At 40.3% G+C, this 17428-nt stretch overlaps 2 protein-coding genes across 6 annotated transcripts in view; both read right to left on the reverse strand.

The window, feature by feature from the left end:
• The window catches only part of LOC106488366 (serine/threonine-protein kinase WNK1), a 111872-nt gene that overhangs the window by 33804 nt on the left and 60640 nt on the right, over window positions 1-17428 (reverse strand). For 4 of the 5 annotated variants that reach the window (XM_067307153.1, XM_067307144.1, XM_067307134.1 and 1 more), the window contains exons 5-11: window positions 15658-15746; window positions 13674-13893; window positions 13116-13452; window positions 11842-12029; window positions 2988-3059; window positions 2288-2437; window positions 756-1229 (exon numbers count right to left, since the gene is read on the reverse strand). In XM_067307153.1, the coding sequence (XP_067163254.1) occupies window positions 756-1229; window positions 2288-2437; window positions 2988-3059; window positions 11842-12029; window positions 13116-13452; window positions 13674-13893; window positions 15658-15746 (1530 nt within the window). The remainder of the gene's footprint in view (window positions 1-755; window positions 1230-2287; window positions 2438-2987; window positions 3060-11841; window positions 12030-13115; window positions 13453-13673; window positions 13894-15657; window positions 15747-17428) is intronic. The other variant, XM_067307170.1, reaches the window with a different exon arrangement.
• LOC136990971 (uncharacterized) lies at window positions 5430-6788 on the reverse strand. Its single transcript, XM_067289438.1, has one exon. The coding sequence runs from the start codon at window positions 6786-6788 to the stop codon at window positions 5430-5432; it is 1359 nt and encodes a 452-aa protein (XP_067145539.1).

Raw genomic sequence — 17428 nt, forward strand, 5'->3', positions numbered from 1 at the left:
AGCCCTCCTCTGGTCTTTCTGTCTTTTGGTGATGAGCTGACGCAGGAAACAAGCAACATTCCCACACACAGCTTCTGTTCTACAACACTCTGCATAATCCCATCACAGATATGTCTACATCTAGATGATTTTCTTTCTAAAAGAACAATCACATGCTGAGTCACTATTTTTGTCCTATTCAGCTTGTCATTTTTACAGTAATTGCAGAAAGCAGCTGAAGCAGTCCTTGCCCACCAATCTAGCATTTCATGACTAGCATCAGGTACTTACTTCATGTTCAAGATCCATGCAGTCTGGCTTATTGCTACAAAATTCACATTTCCCTCACTCCTTCCAGACTAGGAATGAAATACTGAAGTTGCTGAATATGCTGCCACATACTCTTTCCAAAATATGGTCCTCATTTTTAAAATCATAATCAGACTGTTTCAGTTCTCTGTCTTTTTCCAGGTTGACAGATCTCTTGGATATTTAAATTCCCTCCTACACATAGTGGTTGACTAAAGTCCTGCAGCAACATTTGTCACTTTAGATAGATCCAATGCTAACTAAGAAAAACCTCAAAATAACAGGGAGTCCAAGGACTTTTCTTTTCTTTTTTTTTTTTTTTTAAGGCTTTTTAAATCAGAACACATCTTTGTGGCTTAATGGTTCTCCTATGAGGAGTGAGTTGGCCAGGGCACACAGTTCAGATCTGGTACCTTAGAGGAACAGGCAAAAATGCGGAGAAGATCTCTGCTGGCTTGCAACAATACCTGGTAAAAAGCATCTCCAGCAGGAAGTGAAGCTTCAGCAGCTTGTCCAATGCTGGCTGGCAATCCCACGGACTGGACAGCTGGCTGCAGGAGCTGCGGGAGAACCTGGCTGGGCAGCTGAGCCACAGGCTGCATCAGCGTGGGAAGCTGGCTAGGGACAACAGTTGATCCTACAGGGATAGCGGCTGCCGCAGCAGATGTTGCCAGCGTGAGCAGTGGCTGATTCATGCCAGCTGCCATTGAATTGGGCAGCGACTGGAAACCTGGCTGAGCCACTGACACATGAGGAGCTGCTATGGGCAACTGAGAGACTGAGAACTGGGGAAGCACGGAAGTTGGCAAGGGCTGTCCCACGGGTAGAAAATGAGAGCCAACAGGGACTGGTGGGGCAACTGAAGGCTGAGGGAGAGAAGGTGCTGCAACAGGTAACTGAGGCTCGCCTTGGATGATCGACACTGGTTGGGATACAGGAAGCTGGGGAGGTAAAGAAAATAGAGATAGATTTTTGGTTTTTAGGAAGCAGGGTTGCAGAAAGCAGAATTTTTATGCATTAGTCAAAGAAAGAATTACTGAAGTTATAGCACTCAGTCAAAGTAGGTGGGGAGCTCAGTTGGCAGAGTGGCTGGGAAGTCGGCTGGAGTTCCAAAAGGTCCTCACATTGCAATACTTCCCCTGAAGAACCCAACATGCTCTTGAAACAAACACCCACGGAGGGTGAAAGAGCAATATCTGAATACCCTGAAGCACTGACTTGCACATAAACAGAACCCAATTCCCCTCAACTTTGTCCCCAGTGCCAAGCCTGCCTTCTTATGGGGAAGAAGTGAAAATCTCTCAACAAATCCATCCACTTTGGGTATGCAGACTAAAGTAATGGAGAATGAAAAGCCACTGTGTCAGCATTCAGAGAATGGCAAGGGATATGTCAATTGAAGCCAGCAAATGAAGCAACTGGAGAGGCAGTTTAGGCAAACAAGCAACAAAATAATTTTAAAAAAAACAAAATCAAGGCTCACATGTCCAAGATAGAGATATGAGCCAAAACTAAGTTATAGTCAGTAACAGAAGCTTCTTGATCAGGGAGTAAAGGAGAAGAGTTGAAGAAGAAAGATGACAGAATGGAGAAGGCAGTCCTTACAGCTCACTACCTAAGTGAACATGTTTTACACACATCATGGTGCAGAAGATGTACATTCTATGGGAAGCAGAGAAATGACAAGTTCCTGAAAATGCATTCATAGTACTCTTCATCTATATCTCATAATATTTTTGACTATTTAAAGATCTTTGTGCATGGAAGTGCTATTCCTCCCTCAAATTAAATCATTCATGACTGCCACATGTCAAAGAAAGGGTTTCCAATACATATCAGTTTCCAGCAAAATTGGCAGTTGTAGTAAACTAAGAATACTCTCTGGATGAATGCTTTGGAACCATTAGAAAGGAAGACAAAAGTGAAAATAGCAGCATGTTGGATTTTCCAGCTGTCGAGAGGAAAAAAATATTTTGTTGGAAAGAAGAATATTGTTTACCTGAGTCCCAGCTGGTGCCTGAGGCATTGGCATAATCTGTGAAGTCGGAGTTTGAGAGACTGTTTGTGTGGGAGTGGCGCCAGTAGAAACTGATGGCTGCTGCAGCTGGTATTGTCCAGTCTGTTGGGAAGAAGCTGGCTGCTGCACATTCTGTAGCAGGGAAAAGAGGCAGAAGCTTTTTTTCTCCTCCCAAACAGGAAGTTTTTAAAGCATAATACAACTTTTTTTTTTTTTTTTTTTTTTTTTACCAGCACCAAATCTTGCTTTCACAACTGAAATAAGAACTCTGCTGCAAGAACGCAGATTCTACAAAGGGAAAAAAGGCAATTAAGAGGATGTTGAAGAAGAAAGTATTTCAAGTTGGAAGAAATCATCAGAATGAAGTCTGCCTGTCTAGACAGTAATTTGCAAATCTTCCTGTGCCTCTCCTTCAATGGGACCTCTGCTGCAAACTCATGTGGGAGTTGGGGGAGAAGGACATATAAGAACAACCATTAGCATGATTGTAATAACATAAACGTCAAAAACTCTATGAAGTTAGTCTCACAGCATGTTAGATTAAGTGGAAACCAGAGGATTCCATTTCTGATGTCCAAAACTATTGGGTTGATGAGGGGACTGGGGAAGGGGATTGTTCTTGAAAAGTCAAAATTCTATACAGAAAGTATTTTAGCCTTGGGTTTAAGACCTATGATCTTACCTGCTGAGTGTGTTGGGTAGGCTGGGATGGTACCGATACACTGCTTGAGGCTGACTGACCTTGCACTTGTGTCTAGAGGGAAAAAAAGAAAAAGAATGAGCTTAAACAAATCTATAGTTTCCGCAGCTGGCAGTTAAAACCATTTCTGCCTGGAACAATTTGGCTGAAGAAAGTTTCTAGCTGTCCTTTTGGGGACACAGTCCTTTTGGCCAAATTCCACTATAAAATCCAGAGCAAAGCAGAGCAATCTGGAAAAGTATTGAACTCAGTTTCAAGTCTTCCAAAACAACCAGTTCTTTGTAACCCAAATGCCCCTCAACATTAGATAGATCAGCCTACCGGCTTCTTCCTCCAGTGATGATGCTTTAAGATCGAGATGCCTTGGTATGATAACTGGAAATAGAGCCATTACATTTTACTTTTACATCTGTTCTGAACACATTTAGGTGGGGAGATAGGAGGAGGCTAAGAAGGAAATGAAACTGTATCTGTAAAGAATCAAAGAGATACAGAATTCTAGACCAGTAACAAAAGACCAGTGCATGTACATATCATGGGCTCCGTTTGAGAGGCATGGTAAAATTCAGGCTAAAAATCATTTCCAGACTCATTACCATTGAAAGGCCAACAAAAATCAGATATTGAAGAGGCTGGGGGGTGTCAGTCCAAGCTAAGACAGAATTTTGAATAAGTAAGCAATGAAAAAAAATGGGTGAATGGCATTACAAATGAATGTGGAAGATGCAGAGAAAATGGAATGGTGATGAGACCTCTGGAGTTTCATTATTTTTGCAAGTATTACATTTTTCAATAAGATCCTGGGACACAACTAGGCAACAGAGAAAAAGACCTACAGGTGAGGTCCCTGAGCCTGCACCACTTTGGTGAACTGCCTTTGTAAGAAACACATCTGGTGCATGTGTATTATATTAGGAATCTACTAAAATTCCTTAAAGCTATGATTACTCAGTTTGCAGAAGTTCATTAGCAAAAAGTTTACTAAAATGACTTTTTTATTACTGTAACAACTTCAGGGAAAGTGGAGTGCCATGAAAAGAAAAGGTTTTTTTGTCTTTTATTTTAGAAGCTTTTTGAGGCTCTTATTGCTAGGAGGATTAAAATGAGGCTAGGATTAAAATGTGTTTTATAGCCCATTGTTGTAATATCTATTCATACTGACTCTGTTTATGCCTTTACATCCTGCTCTTGAATGAACTGGAGAAGAGCTCCCAAAATATATATTCTGTAAAATGATCACCCCTTATTACATATTCCAGACCGTTTTGCATCCACCAAAAGTCACCTACTAAAGTTTGTTAACAAAGGCTGTTTATGGAGAAATCCCCAAGTAGTTTTCAAACCTTCTGCATAGCAGGTTCACTCTACAAGTTCTCCTAAAGCACAGAAATTACTATCTATTAGACTAGTGATTAAAGCTGCGTTTAACAACCACTGCCTTGTCCTCTGTTCAGACACTGGAGATAGAATAAAACACTTTTATTATGCCACAGAGAAAGCTCCAAATTCTTAGTTCTTGATCTTACCACAAAAAAAGCAAAGGTTCTCCTCTACTTCCTTCAAACAAATCACAAACTTGCTAATAAGCCAATAACTAAAATGTCAGAGAGCCCTTAATTTCAGGAACAACAGAGGGAGCAGGTAAGAGAGAAATGTGCTTAAAGTAAACCCTCTCTTTTCACACAAAAAAAATAAAACACCTTGTGAGAAAGTTTTAGAATACAGCTGCAGACACAAGGTGTATACATACACCTCACACATCCATGGTGAATATGCACATTACTGAAGGATATTACACTGACTACTTCAAGTGAAAATATCACATATGCTGACAAAATATATACCTCCAGCTAAGCTTCAGGCTGCAAATTTTGCTTTTTAAAAGGACACCATATTCTTAGCTTATAAGGAGGCAATACCTATTAACAACGACCATTTGTGCCACTAGTTTTACTCTTTAGTTTCTTTGATGATCCCTCAAGTACATTTCCAAATCAACAAACGGGTACATACATCTGCCCCCATTCCTCTTCCTCCCTGCTTCCTTTCCCCAGCGTTGTCTAACAAAACATTATTCATATCAACGTTCAACTTCAAATAATACATTCTCATTAAATGGCTACAGAGCAGGAAAAAACGTACAAAATAAGTTCTATCACTACTGATTCAAACAGGGTGGAAGATGCATTTCATTCAACCTTCTGCTAAAAGGCCAATTTTGTATTAAAGCTACCTGTTTCCAAAAATGATAACTAGCCCAAGGAGAAACACTGACCATTTGTTCCCCTTAACACAAAAGCCCTACCAACATTTCACCCGAGGCTGAAAACAGAGCAAGTAGTTGCTGCTGCTTCATTACTTAATTACAGCCTTTAAAGTTAAAGGCATCCTGGTATACTATTGACTTAGACACCCCCATGAACACTAAGATTTAGAACCACATGGAGTGAGTATATGAGCAAGGTTCCCCTTTAAGCGCAAAGTGTGACTTATAAAAAGCAGAGAAAATCTGGAAGGCTTTGCTCCTGTAACCTGAGGATAGAGTGCAGGTGGTCCCGATGAAAGCGAGGTGGACAAGGCCTGCTGACTCGAGGCTCCCTGAGGGAAGCAGATGAAGAGCTGGGACTCTTGCAATACCTTCTGAGGCAGCTGAACAACAGGCAATGAGAAGTCTGAACCAAAAGCAGAGGACGACCCCCCTGTAGGAGGAGGAGACTGGAAATCGCCAGTGTCAGAGGAAGTCAGCTGTGAGGAATCACTGGAGTACTCTGGGCTTCCTTCCAGCCAGCTCTGCCTGGCAGAACCCCCTCTGGGACCTGCTAACTCAGGACCAAGATAGTTACACTGTTCCTCTGTCACAGGCTGAAGCCGACCATGCAACCCTATGCCTTGAGAAGTTTCCTCTTGACTGGTCTCCATAGAGCACCGGCGACTTCTGTAGACCCATGGGGGCAAAACCCCCCCTTCTGCTGAAGCAGAGCTTGGCGTGTGCACATGGAACTCAAAGACACAGCTCGTTCTGCCATCCCCACTGTGCGAGAGCACAGCTGGTGCTGAGTGTGGCACAAACACCTGGTGGAACGTCATCTGAGCAGGCTCTGCACTCAGAGGAGCTGAAACACTAGATAATGGAGAAAGCGGACTCATCCCAGAATCCAGTCTCAGGTTCTGAACATGTCTTGCCACATACGTTTGCCCAGATTGATAGTCAAACACAGAGCTTTGTGGAGGACCACCTTGCACGTGCTTCGACTCAGAGACCTGCTTCAAATGTTGTTCAGTCGCATTAGAGTTATAAGCTACTTGATCATACTGCTCCTGTGATGGATAGTGCATGCCCACCAAATATACAGCTTCTGGATGCATTCGGTAGTGAGCATCCTCTGGAGGTGTTGGTACAGATCTACAGTCACTGTGTACAGGAGCTGGCTCAAACACAGGATTGACTTGCACATGCAGTGGCTCTCCAGTGACTCTGTGAGCTGTTGTGCCCAGCATAACCAATGCCTCTGGTGTCCAATTGGTGGGACTACCACCAGGTGGAACTAAATTCTGGCCAGTCTTCAGCACTGGCTGGAAGTGGCAAGTTTGGGCTTCCAAAAATGAAGTGCTCTTGCGCCGCTGAGCAACTGCCACCTTCGGCGGGCAGACAGGTGGTGGTGAGAAAGACACCGGCCGTTCATGAACGGTTGGGAAAAATATCTGTGAATCTGGGAACGTTGGTGTTCCCCCACGCGGATGCTGAGGCTGTATTGACATGAACAAGACAAGTAATTCATACATTAAAAGTGAAAGCACATTAACATGCACAGTTCACTAGGCAGTTCTGTGAAGTAACTTTATAGAATGGCTACTCAATTCATGGTCAAAAACATACAGTACTCAGGAAATTCAGATGTGTTCTAAATATCCATTAAATACATCCATGGCAGGCACAGCCACAAATGGAAACATTTGCTTGTGTTATAGCTGCTTTTCCAGTCCAACCCCAACCACTCACAAAAAGAAACCAGTTTTGCTCCTGACAATGAAATGGGATATATTGCCATGGGCTATCCATTATTATCAGTGCTTGCAGTCCAATCAAATTCCTAAAGTTATTGCTATGCGTGAAATATAAGAATTCAGAACTTGCTAGCAGCAACAACACAGAGCCTCTATTTTGCATTTACAAGACAAGAATGACATGAAATCTTAATATTATCTAATGTAAGAAACACCAGTGCTATTGTCCTGTCAGGAGCCCGTGTACTGTATAATATCCAGAGAGCTAATGAGAGACCCTTTATGAGACAAGACTGAACAATTTCAACCTACAAAAACAAACAAACAAACAACAATGAAAACACCCAAAGGATCATCCCTTTTGATCATTTTGGCCAATTTTGACCATTGCTTTTCCACACAGGAAATTAGCACTCACTGAGAAAAAATATTGTTCTAACTTTTGCTTTTGCCTAGATGGTAAAACATTCACAGGATTATTAATAGCAAAGTCCTTAGGCAATTCCACTCCCTCTGATGTACTACTTCAGATTAGGCTCATCTTTGTTAAGAGTTGTAAGAAAATTTCTGAAGAGAGTTCTGCACAAGAATACTACACAAATTCTGTAATTGTTCTTTTTTTTTTTTTAAATCTTTGCCTACAGTATGCTGAGATATACTACAGTAGGCTGAGACATAATGTATTATGGACCCAAACCACAAAAATTTTAGAAGTCTGCAGCAAGTGTACTGTCAAGACAGGTGCTATTATGACTTTTTCAAGTTGCTGTTCCCATTACATTGTTCTGTTTCTCTCCCACCCCTTTCCAGAAAAGCAGCAGCAAATTTCCATATTGAACAATGCTAACAAAATGGTCCTACAGGATGAAGAACTTTCCCCATGTTCTGCAAAGTGGCTCTGTGTAGTTCAAATACAGAGAAAAATTTCTCAAAGTTTATTTCATATAAATTGAACGACAAAACCAATTACTGAAAAGGACCACCTCCTGCACCTGACCTGCAAGTAGCTACATAAGAAATAAAAGAAAAACCACGAAACTACGGCTTCCTTCCATGAAGAAGCTTAAGTAGTACTTCCTATTAAAACTTACAGAAAACCCCTCTTAAGTATTCAAATTACAAATTTTTAGTACCACAACAACAGCTAGACAAAGCTTTTAGGGTAACCAGGTGCAGCAACTAAGCTTAAAAAGCTGGTTGTTTTGTGCCTAATTAACATTCAGTTCTTGCTCAGAAGATGGAAAATAAAGAAACAATAAGAACTAGTCTTCCCTTTACCTTTTGTGGTACAGTTGAACAATTTACATTTATACTAGCCTAAAATACTAGATCAAACATTATCAAACAGTGGTTGACCATTTAAGTGTACTGTTTCTCGAAAAAGATCAAGGTTCTAGCAGCTTAGTATACATGACAAAGAATCAGCTTTTCATTTTGTCATTTTAAAAACGTCCAAAGCCGAGGATGTATTTAATGATAACTTATCTTACTGTGCCAGGAGGCAAATGGTAACACATACAGGACTGACAGAGAGGGAGGGCAGGCTGGAGCGTCGGTGCTTGCGTGGAGAGGCAGAGTGCATGGGCAGGACACTTTCCAGGGCTTTAGAAAGCTTTTCTGCAAAGGTTTCTTCAGGGACAGTCCGAAGGCAGAAAGGAGAAAGAGGTGCAGACAGCGCTGGTGGTGGGGTGGAAGGAGCACTGAGAGGGATGCAGGACATAGAGGGAAGAGCAGGAAGGTGGGGGACACAAACTGACATGCTACGACCACGTTGAGGCTAAGGAGGAAAACAAAAGTTAAGAATTGAACACTTCAAAAAAAAAAAAAAAGAAAAGAAAACCAGCAAAACAGTAATGATAGAAAAGAAATGCAGACACACAGTGATAGGCCCAGTACTAACTACTATGTATGCAAGAAGATATGAGAATGCTGAATGAATGCCAACATACACAGGGAACAAGATATATGCACCTTTGAGGACTCAAGTTTGTCTTATATTACTGAGGAATGAGGAAGGTTTCCTAAGGCCCTTACAGGAAGCATACTGAGGGCACAACAGACAGGAGAGAATATCTGCTCTGGTGCCACTGATGTGGCATTTGCAGCATTTGGTAGTTTGACAAATGAAAAAACCCTAAACACTTACTGACCAAGCTTTCAAACATCCCTTCTGGCTTTGGTGAGTGGATGTATCTTTATACATATTGCCTCGCCAGTCTCTCTGCTTGGGCCCTTCCCGAGTTAACTGGGCTAACTAGATACAGCTGGTTCTTTATTCATCTAAAGCATTACCATAATAATTTAAACATTACAGATTCCACAACATGAGCTGTGGAAAAAAGTTGTTTCAATATTTGGAAAATGCAGTAAAATCAGCCTTTCAGAAAAGCATTTTCCAGATGCTGGGCCAATAAAAGCACCAAGATTTTGTAATCTTGCCACAACCCAGAAGACAGTAGGTCAAAATCCAACCAAATCGGAAGAATATGAATTACTTTTAAAAAGAAAGTGAATGGAAAGATGAAGTTTTAGGGAGGCAGTCTTCAACAACAAGATTTCCTTTTCTAATGGTATAAGCTTCCTGCAGATATTTCTGCACAATTTTTTAATAAAACTGAAATCAAATACAAACCTCCAGGAAAAAGAATTCAGAAGTCTAGTGGAAATTTGTGGGTTTTAAGACTTCTGATAAATCTTGCTAAACTGCTCAAAATCTTGGGAGAGAGGGACAAAAGGGAACTCAAAAGGTTAAATACTTCACTCTGTCCCAAGGCGAGCCTAGTTACACACGTCATTCTTGATTAATTTGTCTAGCCTGTTCAGAGACATCTCCAGAAAAGGAGAGTGCAGTGCTTAACTATCCTTGTTGATTAGAAAAAAAAAAACCTTTCCCAAACAATAATTTTCTGCTGCAATTTAGGCCCATTATTTCTTGTCCTCTTTGACAAGGACGTGGAGATCAGATTACTCTCTTTCTCTTTTCCTTTTACATACTTTCCTTTACAGCCTTTACATAATTAAAGCTTTCTCTCTCCTCAAGCTTATCTTCAATAGACTCAACTTAATTCTTTCAGTCTTCCGCATAAACCGTATTTTCTAGATTTCTGGTGATTTTTATCACTCTCCTCTGAATTCTCCCCCAATTCACCCTGATCTTCCCTCAAGCAGGGTGCCCAGAATAGACTTACCAATGGCCAGGAAGAGTAGAAGAATTACTTCACATAGCATGTTTGCCTTTTTCACAACAGCATGATGTTTTTGACCATGTCCAGCTTGTGGTCCAGTGTAATCCCTCACCTTTTTTTTGGCAGAATCGCTGCCTAATCAAGTTGTTGTTTATCCTGTCCTCGTGTAGCTGATTATTCCTGTTTAAGCATGAACCTTGCATTTGTCCTTATTGAACTGCATTCTACTTCTTTTTAAGGCCATTTCTCCAGTTGTCAAAAACATTTTGACTTGTCATCCTGTCTTCCCAACAAAACTGTTAGTAGTTCCTGTAGTGTTCTACTCCATTCTGTCAACCTTCTGGAACCGCTGTCGTCATCATAGAGCATGTTTTAGTAGTATACTAAGCAGCTTGACTATGCATCTGTTATGTGCTTGTTCTCCCATCCTCTCTCAAAAGATTATGGTCCTTCAACCTGGAAGCTAGCCATCCCAAGACAGTGAAATGGCTTCTGGTCCAAGATATGATATGCCAAAAACACCAAAATATGGTTTACCCAGAGCAAGAGTTTGTTTAGAGGGCTTAAAAACTCATTTGATCAAGGAGTAGCAGTACCACAAAGCTTCAGGTTAAGTGTCTTTGGAAAGGATGGAGAGGCTTTGCTTGTGAGTGAAATCAACATCTTTTTCAAAAAGCTAATAATGCCAAATGAGTCTTCAATAAAGTTTACAACCACAGGTACAAAAAAAGAAAAAAAAGTGAGGACCCTTAAATCTTAGAAGTGTTGCTTCTTCTCCCATTATGGTATTACTACATTATACAATAGCCTGTCTGCCTCAGGTTTAGATTTTTACTTGTTTAAAAAACAAAAGACAAGGGAACCACTGAAGACAATACAACAGTAGCAGAAGTTCTACTCTAGAGTTGGAGTAGATTTCTGCGTATTCTCAAACTACGTTCTAAAACATACCAGGGAAAAAACATATCAAAAAAAAAAAGGGCAACACAAATGAACATAGTAGGAAAGGTATTTGTGCCCAATGCAGACTTTCCAGGGAAAATACGCATGGCAACTGATGAGCAAATCAACACAAGCTAGAAATAAAAGTGGGTACAAGGATGTGGGGTCTTTTCAGTCTGGAGTTCTCACATGCAGCATTCTATAACAGTTAAAAATCTTACCTGCGGAGTCTGCAATCAAAGCCTCACAGAACATACATAGCAGTTTCATACTTATATAGCAGCTCAAATTATTCTAATCCCTTCTTCAAATCAACCAACAACTTGATCCCTGGTAACTTCATATACACGCAAAGTAGCTCACAACATCTTTCTAATTGAGATTAAATGCTCATTTTCATGAGATAACCTTGTTCTCACGATGTTACATCTGTCCAAAAAAACTGCTAACCTATTAACCCATCAATTTTGCCTCAATGTATGCTCAAGATCACATAAAAGCTTATGCTTTAAGGACAAATATGCCTTGCATGTTTTTACTAGCCATAGCCCCATTGGAAAAATATCCCATTTACTGCTCCCATGCAGAATTTGTATTGCATGCAAAACATAGAAGGTTGGTTGTGAGATTTTCCTCTCACCTTTCGAGAGAAATACAAAATGAAATAATTCCATGTGTTTGTGATACTGTAAGTTCTGGCTTACCACTGCAGGTGACTGATATCCTCCATGCTGTTGTGACTGCACTTGGCCAACTGAAGCCGCATATCCCTGGACTGCAGCTGTTGAAATTGACTGGTCATGCTGGGAACCATAGGACACAGTTTGTTGACTGCTCACACATGATTCGGTATAAACAGATGATCCCTGGCCACTGTCAACTGTCCCATCAGCTGCAGGTATTAAGGATAAAAATCTACATTTCAAAAACTGCACACTGGATTCACAATTTAAAGATTTAACAATCAACCAAATACTAGATTGTGTTTGTGTCATGCCATGTCAACATTATCAGCCTTTTATTTTTTATAGTATTTAAGCTGGTGCAAAAATAGAGAATTCTTTCTTCCTCAGTATAGTAATTCTTTACTAGTATGCCTTCCCTTAACCCACAGAAAATCATTAGTTTCGGGAGGTTTTTGGAAAGATACTTTAAAGCAAACTACGCTTCCTACAAAATGTTGGGCTGGAAATAAAAACTTAAATTCCATATTGTTATGGTCCTCAGCTGATCTTTCAGATTTCTTTTTTCCCCAGAAGTATAAAACAAGCCTGTTGTGCTTGGCTGTCAGATGTCTCTCAAGTAGGTGTAGGCATCATAGAGAACTTGAAATACCAATTACCTATACAGCAGATAGTAATGGGTTTTCTAACCTCATCATTCTAATGTGGAAGTTCTCATACCATCATTATTCAAATATTGATGATAAAATTGTGGGTTGGCAGAGGAGGGAAAGCTAGGAATGTTAATTTATCTTGCAATGTACGGTCTGCAAAACAGGAAATTAAACAATTTTTCAGAAACTGAATTATGAGCTGAACTACCTGTGTCAATCTAATTTCTACCTGAAACAAAAGTTAACAAGCAGACAAGTGTTTCTGGTGGCTCTAACTGCACTCATGTAAGTGTGGACAACTGTCTACAGGGCCAGAAGTTACTGTCCTTAATAGCAGGGCAGCAAAAACTAGGACATTTGTTCACACTTCAGGTGCCCCAGTTAATTTAATGTATTAACTTAAAACACAGGAAAATAATTTTGTGCTAAGACGCTACACTGTGGATTGTGCCATGACTTGGCTCAGCTAAGGCACAGGAATGCATTTTATTTTGCTACGCCTTCTAGTGGGCTAATGTTCTTCAGGAGTCAGCAACATCTTAAGATATTTGTTACTATACCCACCAGGAGTTTAAGACTCCCTAAGCAGGGGAACAGTATGTGCACAACAAAGATACAAAATAAACCAACTGACGCACTTACAAAGAATAGATATACTGGGTTGCTGGAACTGCAGTTGTTGGTGTTGATCAGCTTCCGGTTCTTCAGGTTCCACTTGTGTAGAAACTGAGGCTGAAGTAGTGGGGACAGAAGTAGTACCAGTGACAGATTGAGGATGCTTTGACCCTGCATGGGAAACACTTGATGGTTGCTGTTGCTCCTGCTGTTGCTTTTGACTACTTTCTTCCTGCAGCTTCTTCTCCTGTTCTTCTCGCACCAATTGACGCTGCTCTCGCTTTCGCTTAATCAAAGACACCCTGTCCTTGATAGCTTTCGCCATTGTCTTGTGATCCCCTTCACAGACATAGCCAGATTCCACCTGAAGGAGGATACATTCACAGAATTCATACTGTCAAACACAGTCGCTGTTGTAGTACTACACAGAAGTTATCGCTCTCTTGCACTAACTCCTCATTCCCAAACTTCTAAAGAGGTTTTATTTCAGGACAGTAAGAAAACAGTAAATGCAGAGACTGACTGACTACATTTCAGTATCGGAGAATGACAGTACCTTCAATGCTTTGTAAGACCACCACTTACCATTTCCTGTGCTACATCCTCTGGGACATCTCTCTCCAAGTCAAAGGAAAACTCTATGGCCTCATTATCTTTATATTTGCCCTTGAGTTTTTTGATGTCTTCAATTCGCAGCCAGAGCTTAATAGCAATTTTTTCTCCATCATCTTCCTCTGCTAGTTCTACCCGTACTCCAGTCTCTTCTTGGAAGAAAGCATGATTCAAAAGGTCCTTAATAGCATATCTAGCATATTGGGAAAGAGTGTAGAAAGCATATACAGTTAATAGGTTTTGATAAAATATTAAGGGATATCCTTGCCTGATAATCCTCCAAATTTATTTCTCTACATTTCATGCTTCTCCCATTAATCATTTCATAGTGTATAGTTCAAATTTCTCTTTTAAAGTATGATAGAGAAATTCAATACAGTGATACTACAGATATACAAAAAGCATGCACTGGTCAATACAATGGAAGTGCCAAGAGATTTTAAGCCAACTGAACTGAATGGGCTCTGTATTAACTGAAATAACGAACAAGAAACTTTGAAGAAACAATTTGGTTTTGTTGAAGATTAAGATCCAACACACAACCTTTACTCCCCACATCAGTACAGTAATCTAAATAGACTAAATTAAATATTTTAAGATAGCATCCAAAATCTCATCTAGTTAATTCAGCACTGGTTAAGCACCACATTTTCCCCTTTAGATTTTGTACTACTTTTGAACCACTTCATCTTGTACTCTGCTTGGCATAATTAGAAGCTTTGTCCTGAACTTGCAATGCTACATATTTCTTCCGACAGTGGAAATTGAGCTTGGCAATAACAGGCTTCAGAAAAGTTTAAGCAGCAGAAAAGATCATATTGAGAATCAGTTTTCATTTGACGATTCTTCGCATTTAAGTTATAGCTATGGGCACAGTTAGGAGATCTAGGATTTAATGCTGCTCCAGAAGCACTGTTTTCAACTATGCCCCTACACAAAAACATCCTCTACAAATTAAGATATCAGACAAGACAAAATAGAGCAAAGCCATCACCCTATACTACAGAGCTGACTAAGCTTGACTTGCAGTCATACTAGCTGTACAGATTTGTGACCGGTATATGACAAGTGTAAAGGTTACCAGTTACCTAACCAACACAACAAAAAGACAATCTATGCTCATATATGCACAGTGTAACAGCAGGAGTCTAAAAGTTAGTTGCTGAGGGGAGACTAAATGGCAAGGAGTAAGTGATGTGCAGCCACAAAATTACCTTGTGGATAGGAAAAATACAGAACTGTTTAAAACAACTGAGAAAGAGGACAGAAATTAAAAATACGCAGCAACATCATCAAATGTAGGACTTAAAGAGTTATTAGAAGGGGATGAATCAACATCCATGAACTGACAAAAAATGGCTCTGGACAGAAAGCTGAAGGGGAAGGCAGGAGGTGCTAGAGAAAGGCAGAAGCATTCCTAAATCAGACCTTCAGTAGCAACAACTGTGGAAAAGCAGAAAACAAAAAACTCACAAATGAATCAGCAGTTATACTATTACAGAAAATCTGTAAGTTAAGCACTTCAAGCAGAAATCATCCCACAGAAAATGTGAATAAACATGAACAGAAAGAAGTTAGAACAAAGAGCCCACAAAGTGATGAGCCATCAAATGCCAAGAGAATCAAACAGACCAGGAGGGGGGAGAGCATGAGGAGCAGAATGAGGAACCCAACAAACAATCCAAATACGTGGAAACCTGGAAGGACTGCCATCACTATTTTACTGACTAGCTCAAAGTTGTAGTAAGAATGGTGTATTTTCTGAACAGACAAGGATGGTTACTATAACATTAACGCTTTTCCTGACAGTGTTTGCAAAGAACCCTCTAACACAAGCATCAAATAAGAACCTATCAAAGAACAGAACTTGCAGAATTAGTAGTACTCACATCCTAACTTTTATCAAAACAGTTCATCCTAACAGTTATAGAATCAGTGTGTACTGAAAAGAACTTACCTTTCGCCTTTGTTTTGCCGAATGCATCCCTCAATAATCTCCTTCACTTCAGGGATTGCTACTTTATCAAAGCTGGCTGGCTTGACACCCTGGAACACAGAAGTAACAAAAGAAAACCAGGAGGGCCCACTTGATTTAAGTTGTGATTGTGCAAAAACTTACTTACAGAACAACTATTACTACTCAGTAGATCATTGGCCTGAATTCCTTACTAGTGCAAACTAAAGAAATCTGACCCCAACCTTACTGTTCAGCTGTTTGTTACTAACTTTTTCAAAAGTGGACTTTTTTCCTGTTTCTTAATTACACCTCCATGACAAAAGGCTTTGGCAGTTGAGCACCGAGTTATGCCAAGAGTACCTTTAAATTCTTATGGAAGGAGTGTTGGTTAGAGGAGTATACACAGACCAGACTGAGAAGGGAAGGAAGTAAGTAAGTTTTTCCTATTGTAATAGTAATGCACAAGTGCACATAATTAACTTAACAGTTAAAAGGATTCTGTTGCTTCCTCTAATGTTTCCAGCATACTATTATACAAAGTAATTTGGACAGAGATTCATTTTACAGGAAATGAACTTAGCCAGAAGATAGCATCTAACTGGATCATTAAAAAGAAAAAAGAAAAAACACCACAGCAATAAAAAACCCCACCACACACTTTCCTATATCTTCGCCCTTCCCAGAAGACCTACTAAACCCAAACCACACTGTTGTATGATTGCTGCTTTGAGTTCAAAAAAAGTGAACTTTGTAATATGGTCCTTTTCAAAAGCCCTTCAGCACCACGATGCAATCCCTTCTCCAATGCATGATAAAGCCATAGGGGGCAGAGGAAACAAAACCTAAGTTTAAACCCTTCTTACAGCAAAATCAGCTGCTCATACCAGTCAACTAAACAGACCACAAGCACTGACCAGCTGGAAATTCTACAAAACAAGGCAGGCAGAGAGCCGAAACCATCATTTCCTCATGAGCAGAACCTCTATTTCAGGGGCAGTTGTGCACAAAGGCAGAATCTGGCACCCCGTTTCACTTGATTCAGCCTCTACAATCAAAACTTTAAAACAGTAGATTGAGTGTGGCTGGAGCCACCATGTTTAAACACCCTTATCTATAGGGCCCCAGTTTTCAGACCAAACAAACCTGACATCTGTATCGCTTGAATTCAGTAACTAAAAGCCTGTAGTACTACTGTAGAGTACTCAGTATCACGTACACTTGACACATGACCCTGCATCACTCATGAATTACAACTAAACAAAACCAAAAAAAAAAAAAGGAAGAATAAAAATCACAGAATCTGAGGTACAGAAATAAATGTAATAGTAGTACAAGCAATATGATTTGCACCCTGACCATGTAGTACTTCTCTCACTGTACAAAACAGTATAACTTCCCAGCAGACAGGGACATCCAGACATGACCCTTCACCTTTCTTATGTTGCCAGTGGAAAGGTAGTCCTGAAATGGAAAGGCTGAGAGTCTCCGAACTAACCCTTTGCAGCTATTGATCTTTATTTAACTGAATATGGATTTAATATGATAGTGAGTTCCACCTACATTCAGATACTACTTTTTTCTTGGCCAGACAGTGCAGTACATTGACTTCACATGTTCACTGCCTAGGATGTTCTGTACCCCACTCTGCCAGGAGAAGGCACACTGGACTTCAACAGGTGCAAATGCAAGACTGGGAGAACACAAGAGTTCAGTCTTTCAGTGAACAACAGTACTATTTGCGGTTATGTTTTACAAAGGTGTTGTGTGTGCA

This window comes from Apteryx mantelli, chromosome 1 (genome assembly GCF_036417845.1).
Source record: "Apteryx mantelli isolate bAptMan1 chromosome 1, bAptMan1.hap1, whole genome shotgun sequence".
Lineage (NCBI taxonomy): Eukaryota > Metazoa > Chordata > Aves > Apterygiformes > Apterygidae > Apteryx > Apteryx mantelli.